This window comes from Opisthorchis viverrini (assembly GCF_000715545.1).
Source record: "Opisthorchis viverrini unplaced genomic scaffold opera_v5_21, whole genome shotgun sequence".
Classification (NCBI taxonomy): Eukaryota; Metazoa; Platyhelminthes; class Trematoda; order Opisthorchiida; family Opisthorchiidae; genus Opisthorchis; species Opisthorchis viverrini.
In genome coordinates, this window is record NW_008751677.1 from 1,496,593 (window position 1) to 1,514,296 (window position 17,704).

The 17,704-nt window shown below is 42.6% G+C and overlaps 1 protein-coding gene across 1 annotated transcript in view; it reads left to right on the plus strand.

The window, feature by feature from the left end:
• T265_01894 (hypothetical protein) overlaps positions 1-10,696 on the plus strand; it is a gene marked incomplete at both ends in the record, with an annotated part of 21,859 nt that extends 11,163 nt beyond the window's left edge. Inside the window, 4 exons of the mRNA XM_009166020.1 lie at positions 2,679-2,841; positions 4,315-4,576; positions 6,138-6,307; positions 10,213-10,696. Of these exons, the coding sequence (XP_009164284.1) occupies positions 2,679-2,841; positions 4,315-4,576; positions 6,138-6,307; positions 10,213-10,448 (831 nt within the window). The remainder of the gene's footprint in view (positions 1-2,678; positions 2,842-4,314; positions 4,577-6,137; positions 6,308-10,212) is intronic.
• Positions 10,697-17,704: the final 7,008 nt, after the last annotated feature.

The window sequence follows — 17,704 nt, forward strand, 5'->3', positions numbered from 1 at the left end:
CCATAGGACATATATGACTGCTGTGTAGTGTTATGCGAATTCGTGGTGTTCTGACCTGATAAATGCCACAAAAAGTAAACCTTGTTCCTCTTGTTAGTTATTCGGATGAGCTATTGCGTTCAATGCATAGCTCCTTTTCCACCACCACCCCACTTGACAGCCCACTGAAAGTGCTGAATTTATGCACCAACTTACCAGCTCGCGCCCGCAATGAGCAGCTACCTCCCCCTCCCTCCAAATCATCGGTGAACGAAACTGCGGCAGCTGCAACCGCTGTACGACGAGTGCGCGGTTATTACAGCTGACAATGATGATGACGGACTATCTCCCACTCCCAGGGTTAATTTGATGGGGCAGGAACCGCATGGTGCATTCAGCTCATCTCCCTAAAAGAATACAACACTTACTTGTGTGACTGTCCACGATTCTGGCCGGACTATTTAAGTATGCAGACGCTATTATGAGTTGTGTGTAACGCCAATGAAGTTCAATACCTCCATTGAGAGACAATAATATGATGTGACAAGTTAAGCTGATATTCACTAACAGTGGCAATTGAAAAAATCTGCAAAAACTCACAAATATTAGTGGAATTTTTGGACGTTAGTCTTCTCGGATACTCTTGCTGACAAGTTTACGTAACAAGTCAAACTGAGCAAACCGAGGTTCAGGTTTTTTAAATTCCTTTTAACTTCCTTTTTAAAGTTTTCCAGAAATCAAAATATTGTTTGCATCTTCAACTGTAAGAAACTTTCATATGATGTGCAGTTAGTCCGTCGATGACTAAAACCAGGTAATTCCAGTGCAATAGTAAAGTCGAAGGAACGATAATATCAGTCAGTTACTTACGACAATGTTCATTCATATGATGTGCAGTTAGTCCGTCGATGAGTAAAACCAGGTAATTCCAGTGCAATAATAAAGTCGAAGGAACAATAATATCAGTCAGTTAGGTACGACACTGTTCACTATGGTTCAGTGACTTTGAGGACCTACTTTCAGGTCACTCCGACAAACTTTTTCTCCCAGCTCAAATTCAGCGGTCGCTCCTTAAGTCGGAAACTTACAAAGGCTTGTGATTCTGGTTAGGTCAGGCTAAAAACAAGCTGTTTTGCCGACACGGTTGGGGACAGACTCTACATGTACAGACTGTATATCCTAATATAATTTGGTTAATACTTATGCAATTGTACTAGATTTTTGTGTTAAATCAGGAAATCTAGTGTAAGTGACGATCGGAAACGATTGAATTCCTTTACATAGATTATGTTTTGGTGCATTTTTATCAGTGACTTTTGCTGACTGATTGAGGGAGCGAAACGGACCAACTGCTCGATGCCCTACTAGCAAAATTGTTCATTGCCGTACTATAAAGGGAAAGTTCAACACGAACCCTTTACATCCGGCATGTCGACGTCACTTTTGCAATATGAACCTGATGGAGAGATGAATAAAACACCTGACAACTTCCATGCTCCCTGCCCAAAATGCAAGCTGACACAAGATGGAAGAGATCAATATTATCCCATTCATGAATAGTTTACTAGTACCCCTCAACAACTGATGACCGTCCCAAACTATTAAGCCTGCAATTCGCTCGTAAAAAACAATCAGCTGAAGCCAAAACTTAATATATTCTATTGTTTTTAAAAGCATTTTTCACTAACCTTCCCTTTGTGAGTGAATTGCTCTGAGAACCGTACGGTTCACTTATCCACTGTCCCCTGAAACGCATTAACCATTCCACGATATCTCAGTGCAAAAAGGGCCAGTTATTTTCATGATCTCTGTTCAATTTAAGCCGTACATATCGTTAAACAAATGAGACAATTTGAAAAGGCTGTAAGAAAGCCTCTACCGGTGTGGAAGTTGAAAGAAGAGAAAAACACATCCTGAAAGTTAGATCGCTTTAGATCTCTTTGGTAAACTAGAGTCAAAACTTCGGATTTTATATGAGTGTACTAGCGTAAACTTAGGCGTATCGACCAAAAGATATCTGGCGGGACTGAGGGATTACTGTTAGTCTGTGCAGTTGCCATTTGGGTAAGCACATAAGTTTAACCGAAGCCCATTGTTACTTTGATAAGTAGCTGCAGAATTTTACCTATGCGACTGCTCTAATCCACATTAGTCATATTGGGCCGTCAGTGACTGACCGAAAGTCGGCTTTTGTATTTATTTGATTTATGGTGTCTTTTTTCGCGCATGACCTCACGGCTTCAAAATCTCTATCGCCCTATTGCAATGATTTCGAGAATGAATAAGTCGAAGAGCATATTATAGAATCTGTCTCTGCAGTACGCTTCTACTTAGCACACGCCCGAAATGGTTACGAACACCATATTGATAGTAACTTCAGAAGAATGTTGGTGAACGAAAGGCTAAGGACACCAAGTCGTTTGACAATAAAGACAAACGTCGACTGAGTCCAAACACACGGGCTTTGTGCACTTCTCGGTCAGGGAAAATGTTTATCCAAATACTTGAGAGGAGTATTTCTACGGGCGCTTCCAGAGTGATTGACTGATTCGACCACTGCAGTATTCTTATACAAAGGATCTTCAATTATCGTCTTTTTAAATTGCACATTTTCATTTATTGCTTGTAGGGAGCGCTGCTGGAGGAAATCTTCTGTTTTGTTCATGATACTTTGAATTTTGTGCGTTACTTTCCCACAGTTACCTCTGAATATTTCATTGTGGACTGTTCCTCATCCGGTAGTACGGATCGGACATTGCTTCGGGAATGAGTCCCAAATCGAAGATTGCGTCACATTCGCAAGCCCTGAAGGAGTTCCTTGTTCGGACAAGACCGTCGGAGTGGTTGTCACTTGTGGAACTGGTAACATCGCTCTATTTTATCTTTTCTTTACATATACACCTATTGGTTTTCACCGACTACGCCTGCATGGAACCGACCGTCGGAGTGGTTGTCACTTGTGGAACAGGTAAAATCACTCTACTTTATCTTTTCTTTAGGTATACACCTATTGGGCTTTCACCGACTACGCCTGTATGGAACTTTCATTAGTGTAGATATGATTTACGGACAGACAGTATGGTTTAATCAGTAATCTTTTATCTACTTGTTGCCATTCTAATTAGGTGAGGAGCCCAACTGAATGGTTAGACAGAATTAGTGACACCAAAGTCGTCAACAATCAGACAGCTAATTTATCCCAGCACTTGGGTTGTGCCATAAAGAGAAATGTCGATCCACGCACAGAGTAAAAGAATCATTATCAGATAGATGCCACAAACTGCTCGCGGAGTGCTCTCATTTTCTAACTACTTTGGTTTCTACTAGAGACTCAGTTAAAGCTCAGCTGAGCCCGTTGCTTCAGATAGTTTTCAACTGAGCCCGCCTCACTATATTCGGGAGCTCACCGTATAGCTCTATCAAAGAACCGATCATCGACTGCCTGGGATTTCTGGCACTCGTCTAAGTAGTGTCATTCTGAGGAGCAAATTGTTGTTTCGACCCACGCGGTTAGTTGGCTTAAGTCGGCTTAACTCCCTTGAAAGAAAACAAATAGCTATTCCGAGCACACTTTGCTCTCCTTCAGAGATCTGATATGCCGTAAAATTATGAAGCTTGTTTGGTAATCAGGAGACAGAGGACGGCTCATACCCCAAAGGTGGATTGTGACAGTTGTTTGATAGGCTGAGTGAGAAGCGAACAGGTCACGTGTTGCGTATGATAGAATCGCCATTGCAAGTAGTTTTACCAATCAATGAAAGAATGATTGTTTTCCACACTGTTGAAATCGACCCCCTCTAGCTCTTCTGCTGATAATAACTAAAGCTAACAACCAAGAATTTACAGTCATATCATAAATGGAATACAATTTAATTCACTTTGAACAAGGTTGGATAGAAAAAAGCTCAAATTTGAAGATATTCGTGTAATATTAAAAAATCTGTTTTATAGGCTGAGACATCCTAGACTATATCATTCTTACTAGAAAACATGATTTTGCGATAAGTGAATACTTTAGGTAGAAGCTCCATTTTGAAAAGTGTTCACTGCTTCCCAAAAGCACCCGCACTGTAGGACTGTAAGACGTTAACGATGTCCAGGCTATACGCAGACTTGATAGCCAGCCAACGTAAATTCAAATACCACAAGAAAATTAAAAAATTCACTGAGTCCAACGGTGTGTGAATTGCTTTCGGTTTCCCTCCCAATTTCGTGCTTTCTTATTGACTGGATACATTCTGTTTCACTCAATAAGTTCTAGTATGCAGTTATCGCTGGAGAAACCACCATCCAGTCGCAGTGCGTGTTATTTCCTCTGATCTCTCTTGCTTGTAGCTCTACCGGACCTTGAGCCTGATGTCATGGCACTACAGAATTCCGCCTACAGCACCGTCATCCCCCTATTCCAGGCGCAGTGTGCCCTAGAAGAAAACTGCTTTCCACCAAGTGTTTATAACCTAATCAGCCGAAATCCACGTATGGCACTGATGCACATGCGTCGACTGTTGCGTTTCTCTTCTATCATACACAATGTGGGAACCGACGTATTCCGTCCGCATGAACCACCGGAACGATGGGTGTGGCACGCCTGTCACATGTAAGAATGCAAATTAACCGGTCGAATTGTGTTTCTCACCAATTGTTTCTGGTTTAGGTGTGACTAATTCACACATAAAATCTGACTCGGCCTCGGTGGTGCTACCGAAAACTGGAATGAATTGCACACCAAGACATTCCAGAGTATGCTCCGCTTTAAGTAAACAAAAAACGAATGGCGACCAAAATTGCGCGAATGTTTTTTTTCAGTCACGCTGAAGTTCGTCTTGGACACATATTTTTGAAATCCCCTTTTACTTGTACATACCTGAGAAACTACGAGAAATGGATTGAAAGAAGTTGAGCACGAAACTTGAAAGCTAGCAACAAATCGTTCAGGTAAACTCTCACACAACTCCAAACTATAAAATCTCACGAAAGGAAGTCTACGATAAACAAATAGATAAAGTTGGTTTTGACGAAAAATCTCACTGAATTGCTTCCGGAACGCTTTTTCATGAGGTTATTCGACTAAATATCTCACGCCTTGTGCTCCAAATTGAACAGTACTCAAAATGTCCAAGAAAGGTCCGTGTGGATCGCTCACAGGTATTACAATATAAACTTTTTATTCATACTTCTCTGTGTGTTATTTTATTCCCGATATTCAAAAGAGTGATTGTGAAAACCGCTGACACAAGCTGAAATTGGAAACCGGTTTATTCCGATATCGCACCGAGTTCGTTTTCCATTAGTCCCCTTTAAATCACAAAAAAAAGACAAGATGTTTCAGCTATGAGATTAACCTGACTCTCGATTAGAACGCAGAATAAGACAGAAAAAAGCGGAGTCGACACTGATGGTTAACTGCCATACTACATCACTGCCGTAGCAAGGATTGTTTCAGCGACCAAAAAAGACAGGCCCATCGGAGCCGAGTGATTATCCACCATGTTGTCTAATATTTTTTCCATCAAGCTGTCAAAAACTGTCTCTGTTTGCCTAAAGACCCTATGACCCTATTACTATAGACGATTTTTCATTAACTTGTGGCGTCTGTGCTGATGTTCTCCCAAATTTTTCCATTAAACTGGAACGTTTATTGAAATAGCCATTAACAGTGCAAGGCAAATTTCATTAGAAGATGGAACTACATTCGCCTTGAGGAAAGAAAGATCACCTGAGTATTTTGACTCCAACTCTCTAAACACTTTGTAAATCCATCCTCCTCTCAGTTATGATGCCCTTGTATTCGGGCAAAAGGCTTCACACATCCAGAATCTTTCATGTGACTTATTTGTCTCCAGAGTTTAATTTAGTTTTGACTACTGCAACAGTGTCTGAATGCAGTTGACGACTCGAAATGTTCTTTTATTATTTTTGCCAGTTCTGTTGCTTAGAATTGCGGAAAATGCAAGTGCAGTTTATTTTAAACGTCGTCGATATTCACTGTTTGACAAAACTCCTAATTTAGCTCAGGTTTCTTGGTCCCCAGTGGTGTGAACTGACTGTTATAGGAATTCGTGGTCGTTATGGCTAACGGTTTTCAACTTCATGGCAACTACTGTTTTAAATTGTCGAATCCCACGAGTGATAACAAGAACTTTGTGCTTTCTACGCAGGCATTATCACAGCATGAAAGTGTTCTCCTACTACAAAGTGGTCAACGCCAAACACCAAGTTCTTGCGGTCGGATTGAAGGCCAGTTTCTGTCTTGAAGATAATGCTTGTAAACCTGGATTCAAAAAACTCTTCAGATGTTCAACTACTTTGTCAACCAGGGGAGATCAAGGTGGGTACAATATTGCCAATTTAATTTACACGCAGTTTGCGTGAAGTTATTCATAAATCCTGGCCGGGCAATTCACGTGTTTTATAAGTGCCATACTTTAAAATATTTCACTTTATAGACGACATTATTCAGATTTGTTTTATTATAATGTCATCATTACCCACTACGGCTGTAAAATATCTGACTGTTTATTAATCAATCTCATGAGATGTGCAGAACTGAGGAAAAGTCCTACTGAGATGATGCAATAAACTGAAACAGCAAATCCATCGGGAAAGTCGGAGATTGGCGCCCCTTTCTACTGAAAGACTACATAGTGTGTTAGCATGGTGCCTTGGGTGACGCAGAAGTGACTGCTGTTGTGGTACCGTCCATCTGATTCGCTCGACGGGGATTCATGATCAACAGTATCGCATTGCACCTTCCTTAAAAACAGAAGTATTATTTTCATGGTCGGAGGCATAATTGCGGTGATCAGTAACTCTTTGCATAGTAGCCTTGCATTTTTTGAACTATAACCAACAGCAAGTGACCTGTAATTGATCTTCCGTCTCGGCGTGTACAACAAAACGTAATTTGTGTTTAATGTGACGGCGTTCGTGTAGCATACGGAGCTGGATTGAATGTCAAACTAAGCAGGGCTTATGAACCAGCCTTTACAAGCTTATTAGAATTGGTTGGTTGCACTCCCAGATAATCCGTAATTTCTCCACAGCCACGGGAGCAGACCTTTCAGCAACAAAGAAGTTCATCTTCGATGACTGGCCAGGGTAAAACAAACGGTCGCTGTCTGCCGCAGGAAACTACTGAAACAAACCTAGACCGGAATTTTGCCATTTCAATTTCCTCGCTGGGTTTGTTATAATCAGATTCAAATCATTCTCATGTCCTCCTGTACGGACCTGCTTAATGTGAATAATGCATACAAAAAAGACATAACAGACTCCCGTTCACTAGATCCTGTCAGCTGTGCTAGGTCATACGTGGATTCGGGCTATGCAAAGCGATGGCAATATTGGAGCAGCTTAGCTTTTGTCGATCGATTATACGTCCGTTAGTTCTCATCGGTCAACTAATTCAGTAGTCTCCAAACTTGCTGCCTTCGAAATTGGCATCAATCTTGAACGGACGAATTTGAGAGCTCCACCGTACGAATGGCGTAGAAGTGCTGACTCTTCCCTTATAAGTGAACGCATTATTTCAGCGAGTATTCCTCTTCTTATACACAATGGATAACATTCTTGAAAATCAGGAAATGTTCGAAAGGGTTCCTGTTTATCTATATCAATCCGGTGAACCTGAAGATGCTATCGGTTTTCTCTGGTGCATATCCGTGACATTTATTGATAAGCAGGGCAGTTTATTTTGTCATACAATGGTGCGGTATCTAGGCTTTTGTGTATTGTATCACATCGCGAGATGCACTTTGGAAAGTGGTTTAAAAGGTGCATGGTCGCGTTTTTTATCAGTGCCAAGGACATTTAAAAATATTGGCAAGTTTAATATCTATGTGATTCATATTTATCTCCCTCGCTTCAGCTCCCCTATTTCAGGTCCTTTGCTAATTTCCTTTATTAAAACAACGACGCTGACCGGCAATGATGGTATCCTATAGTAATAATAAGAATAATCTGATGTTTGTTTAGAATTCGCACAGCATTTTCGGTTAAGAGACGTTCGTGCAAGCAACGTTTAAATTTTGAGGCTGAATTAACCCGTATCTAGTGTACCAAACCTCGGCTCTTCGCCAGAAATCTTTTGTCAGCAAGTAAAAAACAAATACTTTGTGACACGTACTGTAACTTGGTGCCTGTTTACTCGTTGATTTTATTCGGGGAAGTCATTAGCTGAGAGAGATTCACTGTCCTAAACGAGGACCGGAACGCCCAAGCTTCTGAATCGAATCTGGACATTACATTATGTCTAAGGATTGGTGACTATAAGTGTAGCTTGACTGCGTTTTGATAAGAAATTGTTGTTATCCGTTTGTAAAAGTCCGGATTCTGATGGTGGATTCTGTCTTCAGCTGCAAACTCATAGCAGAAAGAGTTTTTGGCTTAAGCGGGCTTGATCCAGTCTATAGATTCTCCCAGTGCAAGTTAATGGCACCACTGACCACCAGTCTACAGTATCGTGGCGGAGCAGCACTTTCAGATTCCCCGTGGCCATTTGTTATGCGCATTTCGTTGAGCACCTTTGCCCAGATACTTCACATCTTCCTTGCTCTTCAGGTTTCGGAAAACAGGAATGACTGCATAAAATGTGAATCTGAAACTCCAAAGTCTCTTAAGGGATTCCAGAATATTCTGTGGCAATCCTAATGTAGATCACTCTTGAAATTGGATCACAATGGTCCTTTTGGAGTGGTGCTCCCAATCAATTAGATTTGAGCAAGTCACTAGTTTGTACATCACATCTAAATACTCAGTGCTCAGAAATTCACAACCTCTACGGTGTTTTTTGTGTTCGGAATTATTCCTACCTAATTTGTTTCCTGTTCCAAATGTCATTACCATAGTGGTCAACCAAAAGAGAATACCTCTAATGGACAAGGTGCTTAGTTTTTTCCTTTCGTTAAACTGGTATCGTTATGGCACCCTCTTTTCTCTCTTAAAAATGGGAAGCAGATATGCAGTAGATTAATAGCATGTGCTTGTGAATACGAAACATTCAGTTTACTATAACCTTGTTACTCCGACGAAATGGACATCCCTCATCATACAGGCTGTTTACGCTTGTTAAATCGACACCCTGTTTCCTACTACAGTGATCTGAGTATCTGCCCGCGGTGGTATGGCTCGGTCAATGGGTGGATTTGTGTGCTCATCTTGCACTGCGGTAGTCAACTTTTGCGCGAACAATTATCCTTGGGTGCATTCCAGCTAGCCAATGATCCTTCGGCAAAACATATTTGCGCATATGAATTCGTAAATAGCCAGAGTAACCAAGTTTCTGATAACGAAGAACAGAAGTCTGCCATTTCTTGAGCAAACGTTACGATTTCATATTACCTGCTGAAGCGCGTGACTTGACTTTCCACTAATTGAGGGTCATCCTAAGGTAGAATAAGGCCATTTACTTCTGAAGATGACAGCGCATGACGGTATTTAGTTAAGGAAGCCGTTACTGATGTCAAATTTCTCATGAGTAGCGGACACAGGTAATCCACATGCAAAACGTGCGCGTGCAAGTGCATTAAGGAAAAACGCACGGAAGCAGGAGGTCTTTGCGCATGCATAATTCCAAGGCTGCACACTAACTTCAGCATCTGCAACATAACTAAGCGCCAAGAATTTCCTGCCAGACTGAGCTTAGTTGTCGGTAATTTATCTGTGATGGTCAGAAACGGGTCTTTTGCAGACGTACGCCAGCTCACCGTGCATATGTCTACACTATCTCCAATAGGTCGAGAGTTCGAGGCATCCAGTAGGTCAAGCCAAAACTCTAAAGTGTTCCCACTGATTCAAACCACTGGCCTGCAACAACGGAAGTTCTAATGACCCGTCACCATGAACAGCAGTTCATGTGGTAATTTCAGAGGCCCTCCTTGCGAGTCAGCAGCAGGAACGACAACTAAACTCACTGATGAAAAGAAAATCGGCGCCCAAACATCTTAACTAAACAAACGTCAACTAAGCTGTCGGGTCCTTCGCACTTTTTGCTTCTGAAAAAAGTATCAAGCAGTAAGACGAAAATTTACAACTACTAAACATCTCCGCTTTATTGCTAATGTAGTTTCTAAATCTCACCCCTGGTGAGTCCTCATTTTGAACTACCGTTATTCTGTTTTTTGTACATGACATTTTGAGTAAATTAACCCTGTAATTTAACTCAAGACTAGGTTGAAAATCTCCCGTAGGCTGACGTTTTACTACTTACCACTACTACTTACTTTCTTGCCCCAGGTATTAGCCCCGGATGCCAAGACAACTACTTCCATGACTACGATTGTCAATGGCTCGATATCACAGATCTGCCTGCTGGTTCCTATACTTTCCAACTGATACTGAACCCCGACTTTCTAGTCCCGGAAATGACGTACGAGAATAATGCCGTATCTTGTGACCTGACCGTCGGACGTCAACATAATAGTGCATCACTCAGAAACTGTCACCTGACCCACCCTTACGATTTAGAATGATTTTTTCCAAGCCCACCTGTTTTTTTCGAAGGATGAAATAGATCACTGCTGCACTTGGCTAGAAACTTTCTGCCCGCACAATTATTCTTTTCAATGACACCCAAGTTTTTCCGAACCAACCACCACTTCGTTGCTGACTCATTTGTCATCATTAAATTTAGCCATAAATTTTGAACAGGCAAAACATTTTCACTGTCTATAAACTTTGATGTGGCAAAATAGCTCTTCCTCAGATTGTTCGATCGTAAAAGCTGACAAAGAAGTTTTGACGTCTTTAGAATACATCCCATTTGCTAGTAAAGTGGTGTGCTTGTTCCAGCATCTACAAAGGGGATTTTCCGTTCCACAAGAATTCCCTGTGTGATGGTCCGAAGGGAAAACAAAGTGTAACGACTGAATTCACATGCAAATAAAAGAGATTTGTACTAACGAATGAAAGAATCACACAAGCGTTGCAACAGCATCTCAAGGTAGGGTAAACTTGGCTGCATGTCAAAAATTTTGTCCTCTGTTTGACCATTGCACCGTCCATGTGGTGATTACCAGACCATTAGCTTAGATTTCATTTGTAGCTTACAAAAATAGTGGTTGAACAACAGGAAGCGCACTAGGTAGAGCTCAAGAGTTAGTTACTCTCTCGAGGTGAAATTAGGCGCCAGATTATTGCTTTACGGTCACCTAATGATAAACCACCGAGCTACTGTCAAACAGTACAATTCTCGGATGTTGTTATCCGTCGCTGTCTTCCTTTAGTATATCCGGCGAATTGCCAAACCGAGCTTTCATACATTCATCCATTGATCTCACAAGAATACACCATTGCCCAATCAGACTGTCTACTTTTGTTAAGAAGCTAGTGTTTACACCTAACATGTTGAAATGCGCAAAGCTGTTTAAACGCTATATTCACAGAAATACGAACATTGAGAAGTTGCTTAGCATCTGTTCCCCGAAGTGCAAAAAACGTCTCGTTCACTTATTCTTTTGTTCCACTTTCTCTCAGGTTCATATATTTTAAAATCTCACCTAATTACATATCGATACTAGAATACACCCTATAGAGATAGCCTATTTTGCGTTAGACATTCCTTAATAACCCTGTCACCTTATTTCGCTTTTGGAACATCATATAACCTAAACCCATCACCTGTTCCCACCATCATATTTCAGCATTCGGCGTGTAAAATGCAGAACATTGCGTGGGCTGAAAACGTACCGAGAAACTTGCCACAATCAACAGCTGTCGAATTAGTCATGGTGAGCCATGACTGTATTTTCTACCTACTTCATTCTGCGTCAGTAGCATAAGTTGAGGAGAGTCCTAATTGCCAAGTGTCCGAATTCAGCAAGCCTAACTCCGCAGCTCTTCAGAGTGAACAGATGGAGCATATTATCCACACACTTGTAAACACTCAGTCAACTAACCTCATGATCAAGTTTATAGCCTGTTCACACCACAACTCTGCATGGATATTCAGCTGTTGACGCCTTATCTTACACACCATAATAACGTCAGCCGACTAAAAAATAATCAAATACATCGCAACACTCTAGAAAATTGTTCTGCTCGGATGAGATCATAAAGATTATGCACTGCGGATGAACGAAACGAAAATTGCTGTTTTTTATAGCTCAGTGGTTTTGTCAAGGTGGGTGGCGTTTGTCAGCAACAAGAGAATCTGAAACACAAAAACAGAAGAATCAGAGGTTGACTATCGATATGCATTCAGGCTACAGGAGGTTGGGCAAATGTTTGAGGCGTGACTGTCAAGTGTGCGTCGGTTGAAGCCGAGGTCTGCTAATCACGCTATTGTTTGGAATTTATGATCCTTAATCGAAGAGCTGACATGGACTGACCATCTGTGAATTACGAAGGCTTCAGTCCAGCGTCATTACCCGTGACTTATTAGGCCTGTCTGAGATGACTGGATAAAGTCACCTTCCACATTGTGTATTTCTATTTCTGAATGTTGAACAATGGCTGACAACCCTTCTGGCATCTGGCAATGTCAGGGTTTTCGGGCCCTTTATTCCAGAGAGCGCAAGCAAACTTGTCGTATCCGAAGGAAAGGTTTTGTCACGTAGTTAACTTGGTGATGGGATGGGATCTCCATGGTGTGTCAAGTGTCTGCTAATGGTCTTGTGTATTTCAAACAATGTGTGTACGTTACTTCTTGGTAAGATTGCTGAATTAGCTCGGTAATTTGCGCCTGATGGGGGGTCTGAAGTGTCGATAGACCAGTACAGTCTTTCGGGCTCCATCTTAATGTAAGACACGAAACAGTTGTCCTACTGAGAAGTGTTTCTGGCGTTATTATCTTTGGTCACTTTGAAGGGTTCGTCAGAAAATAACATGTACGCACTATTCACCAGCAAGATAACGGCAATTGTTTCATATTCAACAAAGTCCCAGCATCACTAAGACCCCGATGGGCCTAGATGAAGCTCGAAAGTTTGGACTGGTACTCTAAACTCAGTTGCTGGATTGCTTCAGTCAATCTGGTACACGTCATATTTCTAAAATTCGATTCCGTTGTGCGAATACTGAGCGCCAAATTATCTGTAGTATACGGTGTCTGTCAGTTTGACTGATTTATATATAAGTATTGGTGATGTACAACCTTGCTTACTGGGCTTCGGCTCACGAGCTTTGTGGAGTAGACCTACCACAAAGATCGTGGCTCCACATATGTGCATACAGGCCTCAGAGCTATCACGTCGCTCACTCACACATGGTAGACGCAGCTTCAGACACAGCAACCTCCGCACACGCTCACCAGCCTCATGCACTACACCACTAGCACCGGCCGGTTCACGTAGGCAATGGTACACTGGGGACAGTGTTCTTCAAAAAGGGGGCCAGGGTAGTATACGGTGTCTTGATTGATTTATATATAAGTATTGGTGATGTGCAACTTTGCTTCCTGGGTTTTGGCTCAGGGGCTTTTTTTCTGTTTTCATCAACAGATCAACAGAAATTGTCCTGAACACCTGCCTTCGGAGGATCACTGTCCCCTGGTGCTTCCATAGCGTGCATATTACATATACTGCGTAGAAGTTAGAATTTGAAAGTGGCGGGCAAAAACAAGACGAGGGAGGGCAAAATAAGAGGCATCCTGTCGTACACGCGGGAAGAAAACTGCAAGCTGCGGAAAATTAAGGCCCAGAAAGACCGATCTGGTGAAGCAGCTGGATTATCGTAATCTCGTCGGTCAGTCTGAACTAAAACCTAAACACACCCCTGAGACCCCGTGGCCTTGGATTGTTGGGCCAGGGTCACAAAAGCACGAAAAGTGTGAATGATGGTGTGAAGCGATTAGCAACGCGGATAAATGTTGACAGGAGCATCAGAAGCATGGTGTACAGTGAAACTGTAGATACTCAGCGATGGTGCTGAGTCGGGGTTTCAGAGCACGGTATCACAAGCAGCAAATACTAGAGGCATTAGCTAGTCCAAAACTTACAGTTTTCCAGCAGTGGAAGAAACCGAGAGACAAACAGGTACAAACATTCAAACAAAATGAACTTCCTAACAGATAACAGGGAAGGCAGCCGAAGAAAATTGGCTTAATACAGCAGCCAACGGTCCATAATTATTCTAGACAGAGTAGAAGATGTACTAAAAGCATCTTGCGCAGCAAAGCATCATCCGTGATGCCTCGGATGCTTTAGTCCTTATTCTGTCTAATTGCATCCACATGTTTGTTCGAAAGAGTCAAGAAGTTTAATGCGCGCTGCCTGTTTACAACGGTGATAGAAGTACATGCAAGATTGCGAGGGAACGATGGTTCAGCAGATTAAGGTGGTTCTCAACTTCCTAAACCGTCCGAATTTCAACCCCTCCCAACAATTTTCGACCTCCTTGGTGAATTTTTCACATTAACTCTTTCATTGCAGGTCGCAAAAAGGAGTATTATTCTGGTCCTGGATATCTGAAACCAATCGCTGCAAGGTACCTAGGAATTTTCGCTGTCGTTGACCAATCATAAATATATGCGTAGGGCTTTATTTTTTTAATTGCAATGCAAAATCCTTTCTTAATACATCCGTGCAGCTTCTCTACACTAAACTTGCTACCTTACCCAATGCACGGAAAACTAGAAGAGGAACGATAGTACCGAGGAAATCTGTAATCGCTGCGAGCCGATAAAGCATCTGATTTTGGGCGGATGTTGGCAGGATTTAATGCAGTTCTACCCAAATGATCCCGTCGAACGGTAAACTTTTATTGATTATGGTCTCCAAAGAAACAACATATGAGGTGGTGTACAAAGCTTGAGGAGCTAGCCCATTTTCAAGCGAGCATTGGTTATGTGTATAGTCTTACTTGTCGGGCCTTGGCTAACGAGACTGCAACCATGACAAGTGTTGCAAATCTCGGCCGTTGGGCTATCAGTGGCCCACAGTTTCTTTGAAGTGTACACATCGCACTAAACGCACATTATAAAAAAGCATCCAAGGTGAACGACACCGAAAATCGTATTGATTGTTAAAAAGAGGAAGTGTTACGGAAACCCTCAATAACGATAAATAATGCAATGGATCCTTCGTTTAGCTGGTGCAGGCCAGGTCATGGGGCTCCATGCACACTGTAGTTAATGAAAGGGTGAGGAATCGCCCATTCAACACAAGGTCCGTGGCCAGAGTCTGATGAGCCGCCAGAGGCCTTGTGCATCGTCAAGAACCCAGCGAACAAAAATGTGTAACTTAAGGACAAGAGCTGATGAACGAGTTGATTAAGAATGATCCCAAGCTTACTCACCGATTCGTTAAACGAGGCCAGAAACAACAAATGTACATCAAATTTACGAGTAGATCATAATGTGTCGCATTGATTGTTCCTCAAGTAGACCAAGAATAGGGTGATGCCTAATAAATGTGGTGCGTTATGGTGCCCAAAGCAGGAACCGTTATTGAGAACATAGTTAATCAAAGTGGACCAATACATGGGAAAATACAACGAAAAATAACAACTGTGGCCGGCAGCTAGGCTCTGAAACCCGGTTCCAAAACCGCAACCTTTCATGCAAGGACCTTTCACAACTTAAGGGAAACTTTTGCAGAATTCGGAATATGTCTAAGTTAATTGTTGCTGATTAGCCCCGAATTAACCGCCGCATATGATTTTCCTGGTATATGCTACATACCAAGGAGCCCCGATGAGGAGAACATGCTGCCAGGCGCTGTACTTTTTCCACCGACTGACTACCGTGTGGTCTGTGCTAAGTGATGTGATCCTTGGATCTGTGGCGCGTGAATTTTCCAAGGGCCCTGGCTTCCAATGAAGGACTAGGTGTCATTTACACCTTCCCTTTGGAAGATCTATCTGCAAAACTTAAGATTTGTCAGAGGATTCGGCAATAAAGTAGTCAACTCGTTCTTCACCGTTTCGAGCTGCGTCGCTTTGATGAGCCTGCCAGATTTGGTGGCGCAACTACTAGAATAATCAATTGGTGATCTCAACTAGTCATTTACCACACCAACAGTCAACGTTGGCCCATTTTGTGTTAGGTTGTTTTATGACTTCCAAACGTTATGGTTTCAAAACATTTCTTACGTGACAAACAGGTTCGTGCTTATCGACGGCTTAACCCAAGCCAAGGACGAGGGACTCGTATGGAATGCCATATTTTTCGGCTTCTCAAAAGCATTTGATAGGGTCCCGCATGTCCCGCTGCCCCACAAACTCGAGGCTTACGGGATTCAGGGGAAAATCCCCCACTGATCAAGCCGTTCCTATCAGACAAATCACTCCGAATGAGAATAGGCTCGATCTACTCCTCTCCAGCGCCGGTCTCCATTGAGGTTCCCCAAGGCTCCGTCCTGGAACCAGTGCTGTTTCTGATCTACGTCAACGACCTCCGAGATGTTCTTGCAAGTCCATGTCTACTATTTGCGGACGATTTGAAATCCTGAAGTTCCATTGCCAGTGCCCTCCAAATGGATGTAGACGCTGCCAAGCGGTGGTCGTTGGACTGGGACCTCACTCTGAATGACGAAAATTGCTTTCATTATCGTCCAGATGCTCCACAAAGTCGAGTCCCACAATATTCAGGGGAAAATCCCTTCCTTGATCAAGCCGTTCCTATCACACAGTTTAACCACCTCAATCACGCCGTCCATCACGGGGCTGTCTAGAAACCGAAGTATTTCAGTGCAGTGGCGGTACGGCACTTTGATACCCAGTTTGAAAGCGCACCCGCAATTGTTCACTCCCTACTTTGGCAGCACACTCTCGCCCACTCGTTCCTTTACTGGAAACTACAATCAGCCTTCATTTGCCACAAGCCACCACCGGGAGGCTTTCATTGCAATCCGCCTATCCTTCTGTTGGATGTAAAGATCTCAGCGACTTTTATTCGTGCTCATCACGAAGTCGGTCAATTCTCATACAGTTTGCGTTAACTCGTTCCCCCAAGTAACTTTAACACTCTAACCCGCTCCAGTGGCAACACTAGTGAGTCGCCCAAGTTTCACTGCACACTGTGATTCTGAGTCTCTTACTACCTTTTGTCCGTACTACACATTGCCCCACTTCACCATCCCTACTTACGCTTTCCGTGGCCATACGCCCAACAGCCTATGGTCATGAAGCCCTAGTGACGGTTTTAGACATTAATTCAAACTGGCCGGCCATGTCGTGGCAGTTCTGCTATCTCTCCAAATCCATTATTCTGGCTCCACACTTCCTGAAGTTTGAAGTTTTTTGTCATGTTCTAGGCTGGAGGCTTTTGTTATGCCCTCACTCGTATTGTTTTTGCCCGTCACTTTTAAGTCCTAAATATCGGACCTTGTGTCATCTGATACGTTCTCCATGGGAAATGAAGAGCCCTTGTAATTTTAACTCCCTACTCATGCAACCTCAGGTGTGATGAATTCTGCTTCGTTAATGCCCACTGTTTACGTCACCGTCCCTTTTCCAGGAAATTACCACTAATCACAACACCCATCAGTGATGCTCTTATTCTGACTGTAATAATATGATGATGCCTGACGGTATGCTACCCACTAGCTGGGAATAAATATTATTATTTTTAATATTATTATTATAAGGTTGGTTCCGCCTACTGTTCCTCAGTGCCGGTCTCTATTAGGGTTCCTCAAGGCTCCGTTCTGGGACAACCGCAGTTTGTTGTACGTCAGCGACTCTCCGGATGCTATTAATAATAATAATAATGTTTAGTCCCAACTTGTGGGTGGAATACCGTCTGGTATGATCATGCGTTCACAGTCGGAATGGGGCATGACTGAGGGAT